This window comes from Sinohyriopsis cumingii, chromosome 11 (assembly GCF_028554795.1).
Source record: "Sinohyriopsis cumingii isolate HCF-2022 chromosome 11, ASM2855479v2, whole genome shotgun sequence".
NCBI lineage: Eukaryota > Metazoa > Mollusca > Bivalvia > Unionida > Unionidae > Sinohyriopsis > Sinohyriopsis cumingii.
This window is the reverse complement of record NC_142971.1, coordinates 28,700,260-28,722,131: the sequence shown is the minus strand read 5'-3', so window position 1 is coordinate 28,722,131 and position 21,872 is coordinate 28,700,260. Positions and strand designations below refer to the sequence as shown.

At 34.3% G+C, this 21,872-nt stretch overlaps 1 protein-coding gene across 1 annotated transcript in view; it reads left to right on the top strand.

Annotated features, from left to right (window-relative positions):
- Positions 1 to 15,635, top strand: part of LOC149787827 (cytoskeleton-associated protein 5-like) — a 279,152-nt gene extending 263,517 nt beyond the window's left edge. Inside the window, exon 46 of the mRNA XM_089974049.1 lies at positions 3,162 to 15,635. Coding sequence (XP_089830175.1) covers positions 3,162 to 3,284 — 123 coding nt within the window. The 3' untranslated portion in view covers positions 3,285 to 15,635. The remainder of the gene's footprint in view (positions 1 to 3,161) is intronic.
- Positions 15,636 to 21,872: the final 6,237 nt, after the last annotated feature.

The following is a 21,872-nucleotide window of genomic DNA, read 5'->3' as shown; positions in this document are numbered from 1 at the left end:
TGCATACTATAGAACATTAACTACAGATGATATAAACAAAGTTTATGAATGGGCAGAATAAAATAAGTAAGATTTTCTAACTTAAAAACTTTGTTTTTCTGCCAGTTGCATCATATTCATGATGACCCAAAGTTCTGTCTTGATGGTTTTGTTATACCTGTTGTGGAGAGAACATTTTTGGGACTTATTTTTTACTGTAAACTAATTTTTCTTCCACATATTAGATACCTTAGAGACAAATGTCAAAATGCCCAGGATTTAATGAGTAATGGCAAACACAGATTGGTGAGCAGATCAAATAATCTTGCTCTGTTTATACAAGTCATTAGTAAGATTAGAACTCAACTATGGCTCGACTGTGTACAGATCAGCTTGTAAGTCTTATCTGAAGATGCTTGATTTGAAACATTTGAGTCTGTGCATTTTGATGTTCCCTGTCAGAAAACCTCTATATTGAGGCAAAAAGCCATCACTTTAACTCAGTCAATCAAAGCTGGTTTTTCATATCTATCTTCTATCTTCTTATCTATCTAAGCCCGTATATGGTGTGGCCATACGTCCCTGTATACAGACAGTCAAAAAGATGGAGACAGAGTTGGAGCTGCCATTGCAACACCCCATGGCACCATCTCAATCCACTTACCAGATAAAGTCTGATTTTGCTGTGGAAATTACAGGAATACTCAAGCTTCAAACTAAATTGAAACTTCTCAAAAAACAAATAATGTCCTCTTTATGGATTCCCTTTCTGTTTTGAAAGCTTTGCAGAATCCTAATTTTGATAAACAACCTGTTAATGTCCCAGATATTACAGAAACCCAGTGTTCTCATGGAATTCAAAAAGAGTCAAAGCTGGAGAGATGAGGTGTTATTATGCCAATCACATATTGGACAGACACATTATTTGACGCATGCATATCTTTGAAGTAATACTGTGTACCCTACCTGCCAGTGTCTACTGACAGTGAAGCACATTCTTGTTAAATGTGTTAATTTCCACCCTGTGAGACATAAGAATTTTGACATGAACTGCATCAAGAAACTGAGGACATTCCACCAGGAAAATCTTGGACACTTTAAAAAAGTGCAGTTTATCAAAAAATGTTAATCATGTTTTAAAGATTGTACATGTGTTACCTTTTTCTTTATTGTATACACATTTTACAGAATTTTAATGTCCTTAAGTTTTGTTTTTATCTTGCTGTACTTAACTGGACATTTTTTTAGAAGGTTTTATGTTCCTAAATTTTTGTGCAATCCATTTTGGCTTTTTTTTTAACTTAACCTTTCATTGGAACTTTATACCCATTTTTGTGCTGAGGTGCTATGAAACATTACTGCATACATACATTCAGTTCTGGGCCTCAAATTACTAGTCGGAGGAGGGAGTATTTAACCTGTGCTGGGGACTTGGCACCCCAGAAAAGAAAAGCAGTGCAATAGTAGTAAGTATGTATTACATAATTAAAATTTGTTTTAACACACCCCTCCCCCCAAAACAAAATATACTTGTAGATAACTGGTATTTATTAGCTCTACCAGTCATAGACCAGAAGAGTTTATGGGATGATCTTTGTCTATCATCTGTTTTCCTTTCATCCCTTAACTCAAGTTTGTTATTGCTAAATGACTTGGAGGATTGCCTTTAAACTGTACACCCTCATTCGTCCCTTGGTCTAGTTGGTCATAAACAAAAATGGTACTGCTTACACATCAGATACAACTTACAGAGTGGCTATCTTGAAAATCTTATCACTAATCATCCTGAATGGATGGTCATATCAACATGAGGTTGTCACTAAAAGACCCCTTATGATGCCCACTTGATCCTACCTGAAAATGGTGCTGATCTTATGTCTGGTATGGCCATCTTGAAAATCTTGTTATTCCTACCTCTCAATAAATGATCATATCTGCATGGGGTTTTAGTTGGTCTTAAATGGGCAATCTGATGTCCTGTATTCCCACCATAGCAGCCATCTTTAAAATTTTGTTATCACTTGTCTGCTTAATCATAAAGTCATATTGACATAGGGTTGTCACCAGAAGACTTTAATGATGTCCAGTTGGCCTTAAATAAAAATGGCGCTGATCTAATATCCAGTATTTACACAGCAGCCATCTGGAAAATCTTGGTATTGCTTCTCCTCCTGAATAGGGGCCCCGAGTGGCCGAGTGGTCTAAAGCGCTCTTCGTTACGGATCACTGCTATCTCACCTCTGTCTGCGGCGGTTCGAGTCTAAGATTCAGCCAATGTGGGCATGTGAGAAAGCTTGCCAGTAGCTTCTCGTGGGTCGGTGGTTCTTTCCGGGGTTTTCCGGGTTCTTCCTCCACCATTAATACTGGCCGCCATGTATAGCCCATCGTGCTGAAAAATGGCGTTAAACCCCACAACAACAAAAAATCCTCCTGAATAGAACATCATATCTTATTATCTCAACTCCTGTCTAATTGGATGGCTATATTAGCATGGGGTTTTCTCCAATACACTTTTTATGATACCTAGGTGGTCCTAATTAAAATGGTGCAAGTTGTACATCTAATATGGTTGCCATGAAGACACGGTCTTAAAAAATCTTGTTGTCACTACTGCCCCTTGACTGGATGATCATTATGACATAGGGTTTTCACCAAACCCTAAATGAAAATGGTGCCAGCCATACATCCCATATGGCTGACATGATGACTATCTTAAACATTTTGCTGTGACTACTTGCCCTGAATGGATAATAATTAGTACATGGTTTTTCACTAAAATGATGTTGATAATGTCAAAATAAAAATGGAGCCAAGCTGACAACCAGTATGTGTACCACAGCATCTAATTTGAAAATCTTGTTATTGCTGAAGAATATCAGAAATAGTTTCATTAGTTAAAAGAAAGAAATTGTCTTATCTTGAATTATTGGAAATTCTTTTTGCTAAATAGATGGTCAGTCCCTTTGAGGGATTCTTTTTATTTGCAGTCCATATCATTTGCACATATAAAATCAATGTTTGTCCTAAAACTTCAGAAACAGGTTTGCAGATATTTATCTCCCCAGAATCGTGTACGGAGTTTATCATGTGATTTACTTTAATATTTGATTTGATTCCTAGATATTTGTTTGGAGTTTTTTATCCATCATATTTAATTTAAAAAAATGTGTTTAAAATTTCAGGAAGAAGAGCGAAATGAGGAAAACAAAGAAGAGCCAACGTCACAGGCAGCCCCAACCTCAACAGTTGATGTGTCAGAGCTGAAGGCACGACTAGAGAGAATTAAAAAACTTGCTAAGAGCTGAGACTTTAGATTATGTTACAGAAGAAATTTTCCAATTTATTACTGCCTTGAGTGATATTTTCTTTTCATTTTTAATCACAATCAAATGACAGAATTGTTTGCTCGTGCAAGTTATTTTGTTTAAATTGTTAGATGGTTTTTCATGCTTAGTGTCAGTTCTGAAAATTTGTTACATGCCTCGTTATTGACAGTAACATTATATGGGATTTAGTATTGGAAAGTTACCAATTTGTAACCTGGCAATTCGGGTTTTGGGGGATTTTGTTCACAATTGTCAATGTTTTGTATTTCTGCATATTAGAATACATGTTAAAAAAGTTTCATGTAGTGTGTCATATGAGATATAGTGATCACATGTTTTCAGAGTCGCTAAATGCTGCAGACCTCGTTGTGTATGCTAGGTGGTATTCAGAATAATATTTTATAAATGCTATCAGGTATGTCATTGGGTATGATCTGAATTTATTTTTAAATTTACCACACTTGCAAAGCATTAAACAATATTACAGTGTGGGAGTTTTTTCAAAACTTTGTATTTGATAAGCCATAATAACTTTTGTCATCATAAATCATTTGTATTATTTATTCTTAACAGTATCTTATTCTCTAACAGTGTAATGTACACTGTATATATTGAGCCCTTGTATATTGTAATGTACATATCATGGGTTTTGAATGTAATGTACACTGCATATATTGAGCCCACGTATATTGTAATGCATGTCATGGGTTTTGAGTGCAATGTACAGTGTATATATTGAGCCCTTCTATATTGTTATGCACATCATGGGTTTCGAGTGTAAGATTACATAGCAAAGTATTGGACATTCATTCAGATACAAAAACAACTTAGTCACTTCAGAGTGTGTGAGCCATGATGTGAGAAAACATCTCTTAGGACATTAAATGTTTAGATTTTGTGAATTTAGAATTTCCTGAATATAGTGCAGTTTTATATAAAGGTTTGAGCACTTCATTTACTATAATTATTGGTGCTATAAGATCCTTAATGACATCTATTTTCTATGAGATCATATTGTCTGAAGAGATGTTTTCTGGTATCATGGCTCACATAATAGATATCCTAATATTCTGATGGTTCCTGACAGACAGGGTTGCCATATATTTGTGATTTATTCAAAGAAGATACAAGTTGTAAAAGAAATAAAAACGTTGATAAACCTAATTGGTATCATTAGATAATTAACTGGTTTCTGTTTAATTAATTATTTATAAAAATTTGTTTTTCCTTTCATAAAGCTATGTTGTAGAATTTCACCCAATGACATTATTTTGTTTCAGTCTACTGTTTGTAAAATAATTTTATTGATTGACAGCAGGCTGACTTAATACCTTGAAAATACATAACATATAATTAATGGGCATTTCTGGTCAAAACGGCTGGTAAAGTTTTATTTGCACAGGTCCCCAAATAAGTCTTGGAGAATAATAATGCAAATTAATTTTTATTGCTAGTTATTTTGTTTTGTTTTTTCTTGTAATTTGGATCTGGACTTACACCTCTGACTCGATAACTAATGCACAAATGGGTCCAAAAATATAGACTGCAGTATTAGTGAGGGCATGATTTACCAAGGGCCCCCCCCCCCCCCAGTAAAAAGTGATGTCATCACTGTGGGACATGGAGATAACTCGATTGGGTAATGGGGCTGTTTAATAGTTGAACATTTGTTTTATAATTATGTTATATTATTAAAATGCGCTTCTAATGAAGTTATTCACTTTTCTGTGTCAGTTACCTTTAATTTCAAGTCTGATCATTAACATTATTACACCTGGTTTCAGCAACCATCAGATGTATGCAAAAGCATTGTGTTTGACCACCTTTTGTTGTTTTTATTCACAACCAACCAAGATTCCCTTTTTTAAAACCACACGCATTTATTTCATGAAACAACCATCAATGTTAAAACTCAACTTTTGAAAAATTCTGTTAATAAAATATTGATGCCATGATTTCATTGCAAATAACAGTGAAACTTTCTCATCCTTGAGGTAATTTCTGACTTCCAATTCAGGAATTTTAAGTTAACTATAAACTCTGAAACTCACCACTCCACAATGAACTATATCAGTGAAACAGCTTTTCATTTCAAGAACTCATTTTGCTTGGTTGCCTTGCTATCTTTGATAACATTTGTGAATGAGTAGGCTAATTTAAGGTAGTATAATTATATAAATATATATAAGTGTTTGATTGATCGATTTAAATAAGTTGACCTGACACACAACCATGACCTCAAGCTCATATACAGATAGGATTTGCATGCCTTTCAACTTTTCAAAAAATATTCCACCCCCTTTATTTGAAAGTTGTAATTAACTTGATAATATAAAGTTGATCTACTTCATAATTCAGTGCAACACTGCATCAAATACTTAAGCAAGTAAGATATCAAAACACATTCAGAACTTAATTCAGTTCTGACAGAAATACTCGCAGACAGCTGTTACAGTAGAGTAACATATTTTACAATTGAATTCAAGGGAGTACATTGAATATTTGATAATTTCACTTGACAAAACTTATTTAATTGGTATTTGTTTATTAAAGTGCTGTCTTCTGTAGGCATTAGTGACATTTTCGTTGATCAAAATTTTATTGAATATTGTTATTCACAGTGCACTACAAATGTTGGTTGGAAAGAAAATTTAACAAAATATATGACTTCATATTAAAAGTTTATAATTTCTTGAATCTTATTTCTGGGTACTGTCCACCATTTTCAACAATAAAACGAGCGAGATATCAAGGTTTCATTAACCAATTTGATCATAATTTTCTTCACATTAAACAAATAGGGGACAGTTTTGGTGCTATTTTCTAATTTTAATTTTTTTCCATGCCTGACCCCATGTTTTAAGCAGATTGACAAGTTATCAATGCACAAGTTATTGAGGGAGTGATGTATTTTGTTCTAAAAGGTCTTTTTGTGCTGAAATATCACAACATAAAACCATGTGGTATGAGGGATGGAAGTAATATCTATAATACAGACACTGGGACAATCATTTAGTTATTGCGTATTTTTTTTACAAGTCCAGGAGGTAAACTTTCACACCTCTTTTGTCTTCTGTTTTGAGGCCATAGAGATGTTAAACTTAATGACCAAACAAGTTTAGTCAGTGACACCTCTGTTGATTGTCTGACAAAGAAACACTGTGTAAATAGGACCTAGGCACCTTTGAATTAAGCTTTGCTGGAACATCATTATTGATTATCTAACAAAGGAACAAAATACAGGGATTCCAGGTACTCATATATATGAAGGATCCACACTAAAGGGCAATTTGGGTGAACTAGTCACCCTCAAGCCCATCGTTTTGTTTAAACCTGCTGCAAAAGCAGTATCCACTTTCCCTTGATTTCACAATACCCATTCCCTTTTGTTTCAGTACAGTGCATTAAAGATCAAAGACATTGGCTTTGTGTCAATTTTCCCATCAAAGAGGAAAACGGGAAGTGAGAAAAAGAATATTTTGCTCTATTTTCAGTTTTGGTGCTAATTTGACAACCATCCAGAAAATACTTTATCTTTAGAATTCTGGTCAAAAATTCACATTTGATCCTTAAAAATAAAAAAGTGAAATGATTTGGAAATGAATTATGATTCAGTAACTGTGTCAGAGTCTTTTACTAATAAAACCAACCATTTTATCAAATGTATCCCCATTATCCCTATTTTCTTAAACTTTGCATTATTCTGACTGGAGAGAAAAGTCATTTCACTCAAATATTATAGTGCAGCACGGACCTTCTATATGTATGGAATAGGTTTCTCTGTTTTAAAGAATGTCACAGTTCTCTTAAAATTATGTAGTCCTGCATAATTGGTGTTTTGTAATATTTACAATTTGCACATGTCTTAACTATTCCAAGATTGAATACTGTAAACTGCTTTTATTAGCAGCTATTTCGTTTTATGGTTTCCCAGTACCAGACAGCTCTATGACTTTTAAATTTTATGGTTTCCCAGTACCAGACAGTTCTATTACTATAAAAAGTTATGGTTTCTCAGTACCAGACAGTTCTATTACTATAAAATTGTATGGTTTCCCAGTACCACACAGTTCTATTACTATTAAATTTTATGGTTTTCCAGTACCAGACTGTTCTCTAGCAATGAATTTTTTTTTTCTGCTACTAACTTGTATTTCTAATTTATAGGAAAAGAAGTTTATGGCTACTTTAATTCACAATTAGATTCTCAAAAAAAATCTCTTGAAAGTAACAGCATGTGTTACAGTTTATTTAGAACTGTATTGGATTATTGAGTGTTTGACATAAAAAAGTGCCTTGATTCCATTTCGTTTCACATTAGACTAGAATAATGATGTTGTGCATATGATCTGTGCCAGTATTTATTTTGATTAATAAAGTAGTCACATGAATATGGTTTATGATTTGTTTTGTTACCTTTGAATGGCAAGACATATCAATTTTGTGATTGCTGCAGCTAAGCAGTGTTTGAAAGGTATATTTCATGTACATCAGATGCTGTATTCAACTGAAACTTCACTTCAGTATAATCACATTCCTACAGCTTGTGACCTGATATGCTAAGGTTCTTGTCTGTATAAGCAGACATCTCTGACATATTAACGCTGTACATGGTTGAGACAGTATCACATCAGATGTCCTGAACAAAGAAGTGAAATCTGTATTGAGACAGACCTGCCAACTCTTACAATTTTGCCTTAAGTCTTACAAAAATTACCCTTAAAATACGGACTTAAGATATACAAGCAAACACTATGGAAAAATGATAGTTGCCAAAAAATCTGGATAATTGGTTCATCAGCGTTTGATATGGATCCAGGTTTCATAGCAGGATTAGTGAAATAAGTCGGGGAACCAGTTTAATTTACAGCAGCACCCCAGATGCTTTAAACTGCACCTTTTTGATCATGCAAAACATCTGCATGATCAAACTGTTGATTATAATAAATTTTTTAAATGGCATCCAGAAAGAGGTGCATGTTTAAGACGAAAGGGAAAATAACCTTCTAAAAAAGTTTTAATAATTAACACAGAAGAATAAAAAGGAGTTTTCATATTCTTGTGAATAAAAGCTGGAAAGGACACAGTTACATTTATTGGATATCATGTGCCAATTTGAGCATGTCTCGTGGCAGGAGATATGATTGCCTATGTCATGTGAAATGGAAAAAGAATTTCCAAGAATTACATCAAGTTGAGAGATAGCAACAAGCCATTGAGTTGCATAGGGTTTGGAACTAAAGTTTATGCAACTGTACTGGTGGTAAATAAAGTCTATGCATACTTTACAAATTTTTCAGTTGAACATATGTTTAAAGTTGCCGCGTCAAAGTTTGATTTCGTTTTTCAGCTTTACATGAGCAGTTATTGATATTTTGTTACACCTTACTGAAAACTGGTCAATCTTATAGAAATAAATCAACTGCCTTACTGAGGCGGACTCATCAGGGTTGGCAGGTCTGTTGAGAGTTTGCATTATGTTTCTAAATTCTTTCATCAGGAAGAACATACAGTTGCATGGTTAATCTAATTATAATCAGATCTCCACTGTCCAAGGTGTAGATCTGACAGCGACCGCTTAGGAGTCATGTTCTGGTGACTTATGTTATTATCATAATCACTAATTTTATCAGCCAATTAGATGAAGTCTTCTATCTTTGCATTTGGGAGACTGAACAGTGTGGCTGAAGGGCATCAATGTGTTCCAAACAATTTGATTCACTTTCAGATTTTTGAAAGCTGCATTTCCATTGGCTAATTCAAGGGTCACCAGAATATGACCCCTAATCGGTCACTGTCAGATCTTCACCTAGGACACTGAGATCCAATTTTAATCAGATTGTATGGTTAATACATATATTGGATTTGTATGCTGATGCTACTTGTGTTATGTCATGTAATTCCTGTTGATGCTAATTGTGTTATGTAATTCCATCCAATTAAATTACCGGATTGAAAAGTCAATGTTTGTTTCAATTTAGACATCCTGCACTTGGATAAGAATAACCCAAAGAAGTAACTTTGTATTCACTGTAATTATTTACAAATATACTTAAATTTTTCATCCATTTTGTAAATACTCATCCTTACTAATAAGTTTGGACAATGGTTCATTGGTACTGTATGCAATTTATGTGTATTTTCTGATCTGTGATATTTAAAAATGAATAGCTAATTATTTGTTAAAAACAGTGTGAAATTTAAGCTTGTTTCCTTTTCACAGCATTACACTCATGAATCCTAATCTTTCATTCATTTTGACATGCCTACTCCTTGGTAGAAATTCTCAGTTAACACTGACTGTTATATTTGGGTTAAATGTCTTTGCATGTGATCAGAGAACAAATGCTGTGCTGTAAAGTTTTGTAAGTTTATTTATAGTTATTGCTGCTGAATATAATATTTTGCTTAATAATACAAATTTGTTTCAAGATAGAGACCTTAGTCATAGGGAGTCAGGCTGTAACAAGTTCTTTCTACCTCACCTGAAAAATCTTGGCCTTTGCATGTATCAGTGTTTTTCTCTTGACTGATGGTCAATACATGCAAAGAATGTAATGCAGATATTGATTGCATTCCTTCTAAGACAGTAGGTTGTATATACTGTCATGTATCTATATTGCTACATAAATATTCATTTTTAATGTAGATTTAATGAAACTAAGTGGAGACTGTGTATATGGATTCATGAATGGTATTTTGGGTCACTGTAAGAGTATGTGAAGTCCCATATCCTCATCAGCTCCTGACAAATTTATAAGGGCTAGCTAGAAGAAGCATAACCTCATTACCTTTTGTGTCTTATTCAGTAGGTCCATCCATAGTTGTCACAATCAAGCTTGATGGTATCGGTATAAGAATAGTTTACTTGTATGGAATACTGGTGCACCAACAGATTCACTAAATAGAATAGACCAGCTCTGACATTCTTAAATCTTACCCTAGATCAAGCTTTTGTCAGGAAATCGCACTCATACTAAACAGTTCCAGATGATTTGAGATGTGTACATTTATGCCGTGAACTGGTTTAAATGTTGGAATTTCACATGTCACTTCAATACAGTTTTTATGCCCCACCACAATAGTGGCATATAGTGTACCTGTGCCCATCCATACTTGTGTGCCTCTGTCACACCTTAGTTAAGGTTTGTATATAGGTCATTTTAGGCACTAGTTGGACATCCATGTTCCATAAATTTATTCATGCTTGGGCCAGATTGAATAAACAGTAAATAAAATAAAGTTTGAGACAGGGGCTATTTTCACAATTATCTGTTATTGTGCATGGGTCCCTGAGTGGTCTAAAGTGCTCTCCGTTAAGGATCACTGCCATCTCACCTCTGTCTGCGTGGGTTCGAGTCTTGGATTCAGCTAATGTGGGTATGTAAGAAAGCTTGCCAGTAGGCTTCTCGTTGGTCAGTGGTTCTTTCCGGAGTTTTCCGGGGTTCTTCCTCCACCATTAATACTGGCCACCATGTATAGCCTATCATGTGCTGAAAGATGGCGTTAAACCCTACAACAACAAAAAAATTAATGTGGATAATCCTGATCATTGCATTTGTACAACTTTGAGATATCTTACATTGCAAGAAAACTAAGTTTTGGGGATGGAAAATGGTATGTTGTTTGATGTTAAATAGAGAGATCTTGTTCAGAGTTCAGATGTTACAGTAGCTTTAACTCTCATAGAAAAGTTGGAAGCAAAAGTTTCTAGATATGAACGAGTGAGAGAGATCAGATTCTAAAGCTCTATTAAGGCTTGTGCTCCCACAAATGGTATTACATTGCAAATGGTCTTTCAAGTAAGTTCATTTTTTTCTACTTTGCTCTATTCTTTTCCATTTATATTAGTATATAACAACTTTCTTACACTGCTTATTGCTCTGTGTGTGTAATTATCTATATCTGTCTCACCTATTCATTCATAATGAAACACATGAATGGATATACACACATTTTTCAGGGTACATTCCACACTTAGTAATCACAGATAGAACTCTTCATATGTAGTTTATGTAATTACCATGTTATTCAGTGTTTAAAGTCAAATTGTTTGTATGGCATGAATAGACCATTACAAACTTGATATGAATCTTGGATATACTTAAATAGATTAAAAAAGAAAAATACTTCATTTTTATGTCCTTACCATGGAGGGGGCATATATTGTTAACAATGTCCCTACATCCTGTCACATCATGACATGTTATAAATTTCAGTCTTTCTTGATAACTTTTGATGGACTTAAGGGATTACATCCAAATTTAGTAAGAGGTTTTACAGTAAAAATTTCATTTGTTTTAATATATTTTTATGGAGTTATGCCCCTAATTCGTCTTGGAAATTTGCACTTTATTTTATGCTTGATATCTTTTGAACAACTTTATAAATTTAAACCAGATTTGGTGTTAAGAAGTCCTTACGGCATACCAGCAAAATGATAGTTGCTGAAAAATCTGGATTATTGGTTCATCTGCGTTTGATATGGATCCGGATTTCATATTAGGATTAGTGAAATAAGTCAGGAAACTAAACTAACTTTAGAGCAGCACCCCAGACGCTTTAAGCTGCACCTATTTGTTCATGCAAGCGTCTGCATGATCAAACTTTTGATTATAGAAATATTTTTTTAATGACGTCCAGAAAATGATGCATGTTGAAGACGAAAGGGAAAATTCAGATTCTTGTGAATAAAAGCTGGAAAGGACACAATTACGTTTATTGGACATCACATGCCAATTTGAGTATGTCTTGTGGCTGGAGATATGATTGCCGTCGTCATGTGAAATGGAAAAAGAATTGCCAAGAATTATGTCACATTGAGAGATAGCAACAAGCCATTGAGTTGCATAGGGTTTGGAACTAAAGTTTGTGCAAGTTTACTAGTGGTAAATAAAGTCTACGCGTACTTTACAAACTTTTCAGTTGAACATAATGTTTATTGTTGCTGTGTCAAACTTTTAATTACATTTTCCAGCTTTACAATAGCAGTTATTGATATTTTGTTTCACCTTACTGAAAACTGGTCAATCTTATGGAGGAAAACTCAACTTCCTTACTGAGACGGACTTGTCAGGGTTGGCAGGTCTGTATTAGCTGGGGCAGCCATGCCATATGAACACATTTTTTAGATCAGTACTACCAAAATTTGTATTTTGGTATTTCATTTGCAGTGTGATCTGACCAAAATAAACTATTTTGGTATGTGTTATTCTCTTGACACATGCAAAATATTAAATGCAAGTTGCATTACTTTACCGTGTATTTATTTTGTATCATTATTATTTGTATTTAATGTGTACTTTATTTCTTGCTCAGCTCATGTTACCAGGAAATGAGATATGTCAGTCACTTTCATGATGATGGTGATCGCAAAGTCATCATCATTGTCAAGAGTTTTTTAAAGTTTTGGTTCAAGTTTTCATTTTAATACATTTCCTTCATAGATTTACATCATACATGGCATGAGTCATTATGAAGCAGAGTTGATTCATTCTACAATATGCTTATCTGCTTGCTTTTTTAAAAATTCTGGGATCAAGGCCACATTCATAGAAAACTTTCAGTATGGTTCTGGTTAAAGTTTTATTTAATTTGCTTATATTTCCCAAACACCTTGATAGATTTTCATCATCCATGGGATGAATCATTATGACACTAAGACAGTTCATTCAAAGACATGCCAGCTGTCCCCTTTTACTTTGTAGTTAAGATCAGTCATAGACACCTTGCATTAATGTTTTGGTGCAAGTTCATTTCTTATTGTTCCCTATATCTTTTCAGAAGTGGTTGACAATACTGCCTAGCTTTTAATACACATTGGACAAATGGATATTTAAGTAAACACCAGTTATAAATGGCCACTTGCCTATTTTCCATTTTTCTTCATTATGTTTTTTGCAACATTTTTTTCAGTGTTCTTTTTAGATGTTAAGTACAGGGATTATAAGTATTATAGGTGGGGGGGGGAGAACAACTTTGTCTGAAATTTTAAAAATGTTGAATTGTATGGTCACTTTTTATATGCCAGACTTAAGTCAGGTATATTATGTTATGACAGGGTCCATCAGTCCTGTAACATTTGCTTGTCTGGCCCATTACTTTGTTATAGTTAGATAGATTTGCATACTGTAGCCATGCCTCTTACCTTGAGGTCAAAGAAAGTTTAATTCAGGGATTTTTATCTTTTTGTGGTATATACTGGTAACCCATTTTAACCATTTTAGAAATGTTAATGAAACTTTGCCCAAGTATGTGTCATGACTAGACTGTTTCAGTTACTATAGTCTTGGCAAGAGAAAATGTAATTCCATAACTTGTATTCTTATTTAGATTATAACCTTTGAACCAGTCAAGTTACTTAATTAAGTTTAGCTTTTTATATTATGTGACTTGACAGTCAATTCCCCATCTCAAATTAGGGGCCCCGAGTGGCTGTGTGGTCTAAAGCACTCGCCATTCCAAATCACTGCCATCTCACCTCTGTCAGCGGGGTTTGAGTCTCGAGCTCAGCCAATGTGGGTACATGAGAAAGCTTGCCAGTAGCTTCTCATGGGTCGGTGGTTCTTTCCAGTGTTTTCCCGGGTTCTTCCTCTATCATTTATACTATCCGCCATGTATAGCCTATCTTGTGCTAAAAAATGGCATTAAACCCTACAACAACAACAAGAACCCATCTCAATATTAAGGTCACATCCTGGGATAATGTTAAATGATATCCTATTTCCTTACCCAAGCAGTCACTTTTTAACTCCTACTTTGTTTAAACTTTATCTATTATAGTTAAGTCCCTAGCTCAAAGGTCAAGATTATTAGTAGGAAAATGTTTGGAAGATGGACATACCATCCATACATATTTGTAGTGCTCTTGTTTTCCTTAAATTTTGCAACAAAATATTAATTGTACTAAGCAAATTGCAGCCGTTGTTATTCATTAACAAAGCATCAGGATTAGGGATATATTTTGGAATGGGTTGATGGCAGTCATTTTATAGATTTTTATTGATTTCTATTTGATCATTGGAATGTCTGTTTTTTTACAGCATGACATGATATCATTTTTCAGGCAAAAAATGTCTTGTGAAGCATTTGTACAGATATGTACTTTTCTCTCACACGTAAAACCTGTACATAAACTGTTATACAGAGGATGTTAAACTATTGCACTCTCCGATTCAGTTTAATCTTCCAAAGTTTTTACATGCTTATAATTGAAACATTTCATTTCCCTCAGAGATAATTATCAAGATATTACCGGTAACGTGAGAATTTCTTTGTTTTATTTCAAATCGTCATGCTACCACTTTTATTGTAGCAATATTTAGGAGAGTCTAATGACTCCAAGTAAAGCTCTTTTCGCAGTTTATATAAAATATTCATTGAAAATTTTCATTTGCAATATTAATGTGAAGGTTTGGGAAGAACTGAAGTTGATAAGAGCTTTTCAACCTTGCTGTATGTGACAACTTTGCCTTATCAAAAATTTAGCAGTGCTGCCTTTGTGTAAATATTTTCTGGAAATAAGCAAACATAATGAACATGACACTTTACCTATTGCAGCAAATGTTGCTTTAGATAATCATGTACATAATTGTATGTATGTATTGGTTATGTTTCTTGTATAAAATGTGTGAAGTAATATTATTATTATTATATACAGAGGAACTCAACAATAACACACCTTGTTATTTCATGAATTGTGATATAATGGAGTCCCTGTCTGGTTCTTATTATTTTGTCTGAGATAACCCTTAAAGATCAGCCATGCTGACAACATAACATAATTAAGAACATTTTCAGAAACCATGGGGTTTAATCCTTTTTGTAATGTAAATGACAGATAGTAAAATTATTACTACATTTGAACAGCAAGTTTTTCATTCACTATACAACGGTTTGGTCTCTGACCTAGTCAGTAGTTATGAACAACCCTAACTACTGCCTTACAACAGGGTTCTTCTGTAACATTATTGTCAAGATATTGTCTCACATTGTTTGCAATAGTGTCTGTCCCATTTGGTGTGTAATCTGTTTGTGAATATATGTCAAAGCAATCATTTCAGTTATATGCAAAAATGACAAATTTTAATTCAAGCCGTCTGCTTCTTTTTTGTCCCTCCTTTACTGTGACATACAGCTTGACACCAGTCTTATGACATCTTGATTTTGACATATCTCAGTGAGTACTATACTTTAATCAAATATAAACCAAGCTTCTTTGATCCCATAAATGTAAAACAAATGGACGTAGCAGAAAGTGACCTTGACCTGGTATTCAGAAGATGGTTTAAATGATGTAGCTTAATGCTGAGTATAAAACACTCTTGTTCATGCAATTAGTCCTGTGGTTTTTAGCTTTACTGGTCGTAGACCAAAAGAGCTAATGGGATGTACTGTTGTCCATTTGTTAGCACACATTTGTTATTGCTACTTGTCCTAAAGTGCTTGGAGGATTGCTATGAAAGTTCCGACACAATTATCTCAATGTCCAAAATTAAAATGGTACCACTTGGACAGTCTCTATGGCCGCCACAGTGGCCATCTTGAAAATATTGTTATTGCTGCTTCAGAATGAAGGGTCGTATCAGCATGGGGTTTTCACTTAAAGATTTTTATGATGTCTAGTTGGTCCTAAAGAAACTGCTGATCTTATATCCAGTATGGCAGTAATCTTGAAATTATTGTTATCATTACTCCTCCTGAATGAAAAGTCATATTGACCTGGGTATTTTAAGTAAGACTTCTTATGATGGTAATAATAATAAAATTATGCTGCTTGGACATCGAATATGACTAACACAGTTACTACCTTAAATATCATTTTGTTGCTACTTCTCCAAAATGGTTAGTCATATCAACATTGTACTTTCACCAGAAGACTTGTGCTATCCAGTTGATATTAATGAAATTGGTTCCAGTCTGATGTTCCTTACGGTCACTGTGTCAGCCATCTTGGCAGTCTTTTTATTGCTACGCCTAAATGGAAAGCCATAGTAACATTGGGTTTTCACCAGAAGACTTCATAGGATGTCCAGCTGGTCCTAAATGAAAACTGTGACAATTTGTCATCCAATATGGCAGCAGTCTTGAAAATCTTTTTATTGCTACTCCTAAATGGAAAGTCATTTCAGCATGGGAGTTTAACCAGAAGACTTCTCATGGTGTCCAGATGGTCCCACATTATCTGTACACCATCTTTGCCATATTGAAATTATTGTTATTGTGAGGTTTTCAGAGAAGTCTATGATAACTTTTTGGTTTTAAATGAAAATAATGCAAATCTTACAACATATCTGCCATGTTTACCATCTTGAAAATGTTACTACTTCTTCTGAATGGATGATTATGTATGGGGTTTTCACCAAACAACTTTTAATGATGTCTATTTGGTCTTAAATGAAAATGATTCCAATCATATGGCCAGTATTTCACCACAGCAACTAATTTTAAAATTTTTATTATTGCTGAAGAGATGGTTCAACACTAAGGAGTTAAAAGGTAGAAATGGCCTTCAAATGTTTTCGAAATTCTTTTTGTCCAGTAGAGTGTCAATCTCTTTGAAGGACTCTTGTTGGTGGATTGCAGTGAAATTTGGTACATATTATGATCACCACCTTAAGATACATACATACATACATACATACATACATACATACATACATACATACATACATACATACATAATTCATACATACATATATATATATATATGAATCACATTGCTCCTGCAAGTTTTAGCTTTAAAAATCTTTGGCATGGCCTATTATCTGTTGTCCATTGTGTGGACATCTGTTAGCATGAGCTTGTTATCACTAATCATCCTAAAATACTTAAAGCTTGCAAAGAAACTTTACATATACATTCATCCCATGCACAAGTAGATCCTAAGTGAAAATGCTGCTCAGATATGGCCACCACAGCAGCCAGCTTGGAAAATTTGTTCTCACTACTCCTGAATGAATAATCATATTGACTTTGACACTCAAGATGGCTGCCATCTTGAAGCTCTTGTCATTACTTCTCTGAACAGAAAGTCATACTGACATGATGTTTTTATTGCAAGACTTTTTATGATCTCTAGTTGAGCCATTCGAAAATGTTGTAAATCTGACATCCAATATAACCACCACAGCATCCATCTTGAAAATCATATCACTCCTCCTTCATTAACACCATGTTTCACCAAAAGACTTCTTGTTCAGTCTATTTGGTCTTCAGTGAAAATACTGATATATTGTCCAGTGTAGCGGCCATGTTGGCTGTCTTGAAAATCATGTTGCTACTCCTATATGTATGGTCAGATTGACATTGGGATTTCACCATAAGGTTTCTTGTGATGTCCAATTGATCCTGAATGAGATGGTAGAAATTTTGAAAATTGTGTTATTGTTATTTCCCCTTGTTTTATGACAATACTGACATAGGGTTTTCACCAGAGGACTTATTATGATGTCTGATTGGTCCTCAATGAAAATAATGTCACTCTTACATTCGGCTGCCATTATGGTCGTCTTAAAAAAGCTTGTTTTTCTGATTCTTCCTGAATTAATTATCATGTTAATTTAGGGTTTTTACCAAAAGATCTTTAATGACCTTTTGCTGGTCTAGAATGAAAATGGCGCAGATCTTGCATCCAATATGGCCACCTCAGTATCTGATTTTTAAAGTTATTGCTATATAAAAAAAAGTGGTTTCAACACTCAGTCATTAAAAACAAGAATGATCTTATCCTAAATTCCATGAAATGCTTTATGGATAGTAGATTTTCAGTCCAATTGAGGTACTCTTGTAAGAATTATTGTGATTTTGTCGTGTAGCCTAATTGAAGTGTATGACACAATCCTGTAAGTGCAACTAGTCCTGCATTTTTAACTCACCAGGCCAAGGCTCAAATGAGTCCTGTCTCTGTCATCTGCATTGTCAAGCATCATACAACAGCACTTGTTTTGTAAGCATTGTAGGTTTTAATTCTAACCATATCTCAGTCAGACTTGGTATATAAGTTTATAATCATCAGGAGCTTGGATGAGTTTGATTATGCGATATATCCATACATATTAATGTGATAATCTAGCATCTGATTGGTTAAGATTGTAAACATTCTGGAGCTCATGTATATAATTAGATTCGGTATGTAACATACCTGCCAGAACAAGCGATGTCAGATAAAAACATGATTTTGACTCCCAAACCAGTTTTGGAAAATGGTATCGCTGTGCCAGCTTGCTAGACCCAATATAGTCGTGGCAACGTCGACGTCTTTCTGAATTGATTCAATATTTCTTCCACTGATGATATGCATGGCACTGTCGAACAATGCCATAATGCCGTTATTAACAAAACCAACACTAATATCAGCTCCATATTCAGTATTTGTTTTTAGATCAATCTGTATTATCTGTAAATCCAATCAATCAATCAGTCAATCTGTTTTCAGAATTTCACCTTCTACTTCAATAAATGCTTCAACGGGTAAGAAACGGCTCAGTTTTCCATGCTGATTTGGCTGTCGTGCGTCATAAGACTAATATTGGTAATAGCGCACAGATTCATCTTTGAGAACTGGCACATCCATGTCAAATGCGGGATCAGATACACGTTTGAATGTCTTTATTATACTTGTTATCATCTAGCACGAAGACCACTTCCTGCTTTCACACGAGCAGTTATATTTGTTTCTTCTAATGACATTGGTATACCAGCCAACTCTGCTAGTTTTTTATTTGCAGCTTGATTTATTTTACTAACATTTGCATGTATAATTTCAGTGCTGGGTAATTTTACTGATTGCGGTTTTCGTCGTATTAGCCGTGCTAGCCTATCCTTAATTGCTGAGAATGCTTTACCTGCAACATATTTAACAGCACCAATACCTCTTTCACGAACTACATCAATAGCTTTCATTCCCAGTTGCTTTGCAATCGGTATTGCTTTTGGGGCTATCCTTCTGGATAGACCCTGAACAACATCACTGAGTCCACCTCCGTCAATCGCTTTATATGTTGGTAATCGCGAATTTATCACCTTGGCCATTACAGGTCTACGTTGAGCATTATATATAGTCATCTTATTTTCTTGTCACTGATCTAATTGTATACCTCATTCACTGTGGTAATCATCAATGATTTCATCAGTGCGGGACCGAGAAACATTAATGTCCATGATACCACCTGTAACTAATATCTGACAAATAGCGGCTGCTTCATTAATAAATTTTTTTTTATAGTTCTTTTTGCTTTTTTTTCCAGTTGCTTTAGCGGTTTGTTCCATTGTGGGAAGAAGACCTTTGGTAGCCTTAATAGGTTTAAACAATTGTTCTGCACCCTCTGTAATTTCCACCTGAGACTCCTGATGCACTTGTAGTTGTTTGACAGACTCACGAACAGGAAGATATTTCTTAATTGCCTCTAGTCGCTCTCGACCTAATCTAGTTGTGTGAGATTCCATTATTGATATAATAATGATTTAATTACACCACACTACAGCAGCAGGGAGGGCGACGACAATAAATGAGTATCCGGGTGGGTAAACGAACACACATACAAAATTTAAAAGACAAACATCAACAACAACAAAAATGACCTATATCAATTAGAGAAATCTCGGTCCGTTAGAGGCTTCGGTTTGGTGTTATTTTAATTTTTCGTATGAAGATTCATTTTCGCAAATGAACCCTTCTAGACCTTGTTAGGTTCACCCTCCCTGCTGCCAGAACTTTCGGTTTTATGAATCAAATCCAAAATTATTCCAATAATTAAAAAATATAAGTCCTATTATTAAAAAGTCCTAAATGAATTTGAGTCCCGATGAAATCCAAAATGGAAGGCGATAACGTATGTTGTGGTCAGCGTCGAACTTATGTGTCAACAGTTCTTTGTTGAATCACTGAAAATAGTATTTCAGTGTTTGAATTCTGTGTAAATTTTTATAACTCCTTGTCCAATAATTAATTTATAGCATTAGTATTTTCAGAGAAAAAGAATCACTTTTCTCTAAAATAAAATAACAAAATTAGCTCCAAAACTGGTCACAACATAAAACATTTTAACTTCTCAAGTGTCAAGGTACGAATCACTATTCTTTCTCAAAACATCAATATTAAATCTATCTACAACGCAAACAGATGCCCAGATATGAGTCAGTCCTCTGGAAAAACCAGAGTTTTAAACAAATGCTACATGTTATTTGTTACGTAATCCATGTATAGCCTATAATCCACTTTATGAATCTTACTCTGAGAAAGAATTTTAAAAAGGTGGTTTACTTCAACCCTTGCTGGTTCTGAATCAAGGTCAGGAACTAGGCCAGCATTAGATACAAAGTTTCTATCATTAGTTATTTACATAAAACAGTCAGGTCAAACAGAACTGAACTGAATTTCTAGACAATGTCTAATCCAGTAAATGAAGTTACATTACAACAGTATGAAATGGAATTTTAAAAAATTAAACTAACAAACAAATCAAATATAAATTAAATATTCATTACATATATATATATATATATATATATATATATATATATATATATATATATATATATATATATATATATATATATAATTTATCAATAGAGATATAAATATCTTGAAGATCTCTATTGATAAATATATATTTATCAATAAAGATATATGTATCTTTAAGATCCAGTTTTATGTATTTTTATATATTAAAATACCATTAATATGTGCTGTATATGGCTATCTCCATGTCAGTTATTCATTAATGAATAAGACAGGTTAAAAATGTAGGCTGTGACATCGTCTTGTTTTTGTTATATTGTTTATATCATTGATCACGTAGAAACAGAATACATGTATATTTAATGATGTAAGCAATGATGAACAAATAAAGTGAAACCGGTCACACATTCTGCGTGTTTATATATATATATATATATATATATATATATATATATATATATATATATATATATATATATATATATATATATGTGTGTGTGTGTGTGTTTGTGTGTGTTCTGTTGGATGTGGAAGATGAAACGCATATCCCAGGAATCCAAAGATGCATCCATCATCCATATTTACAAACGCAAAGGCATTTGCCAATCCTGTGACAACCATAGAAGAATCTGTCTACTATGCATTGCTGGCAAGGTCCTCGCCAGGCTACTGCTGAACAGACTCAAAGAACACCTTGACCATGGCCTACTGCCAGAAAGTCAGTGTGGCTTCAGAAAGGAGAGAGGCACCATTGACATGATCTTTGCTCCCAGGCAGATACAAGAAAAGTTTCTTGAACAAAATGTCCAGCTTTACACCATCTTCATGGACCTGACTAAGGCATTTGACACTGTCAGCCATGAAAGCCTTTGGAACATCATGGCCAGATTTGGATGTCCAGAAGTCTTCATTGAAATGGTGAGGCAGTTTCATGATGGCATGCTTGCCAGAGTCCAGGACCACGGTAACTATTCCAAACTATTTGCAGTTATGAATGGTGTGAAACAAGGATGCGTATTAGCACCCACTCTCTTCAGCCTCATGTTCTCCGCAATGTTGATGGATGCTTTGAAGGTCAGCGATGTTGGAGTAGGTCTCCGATACCG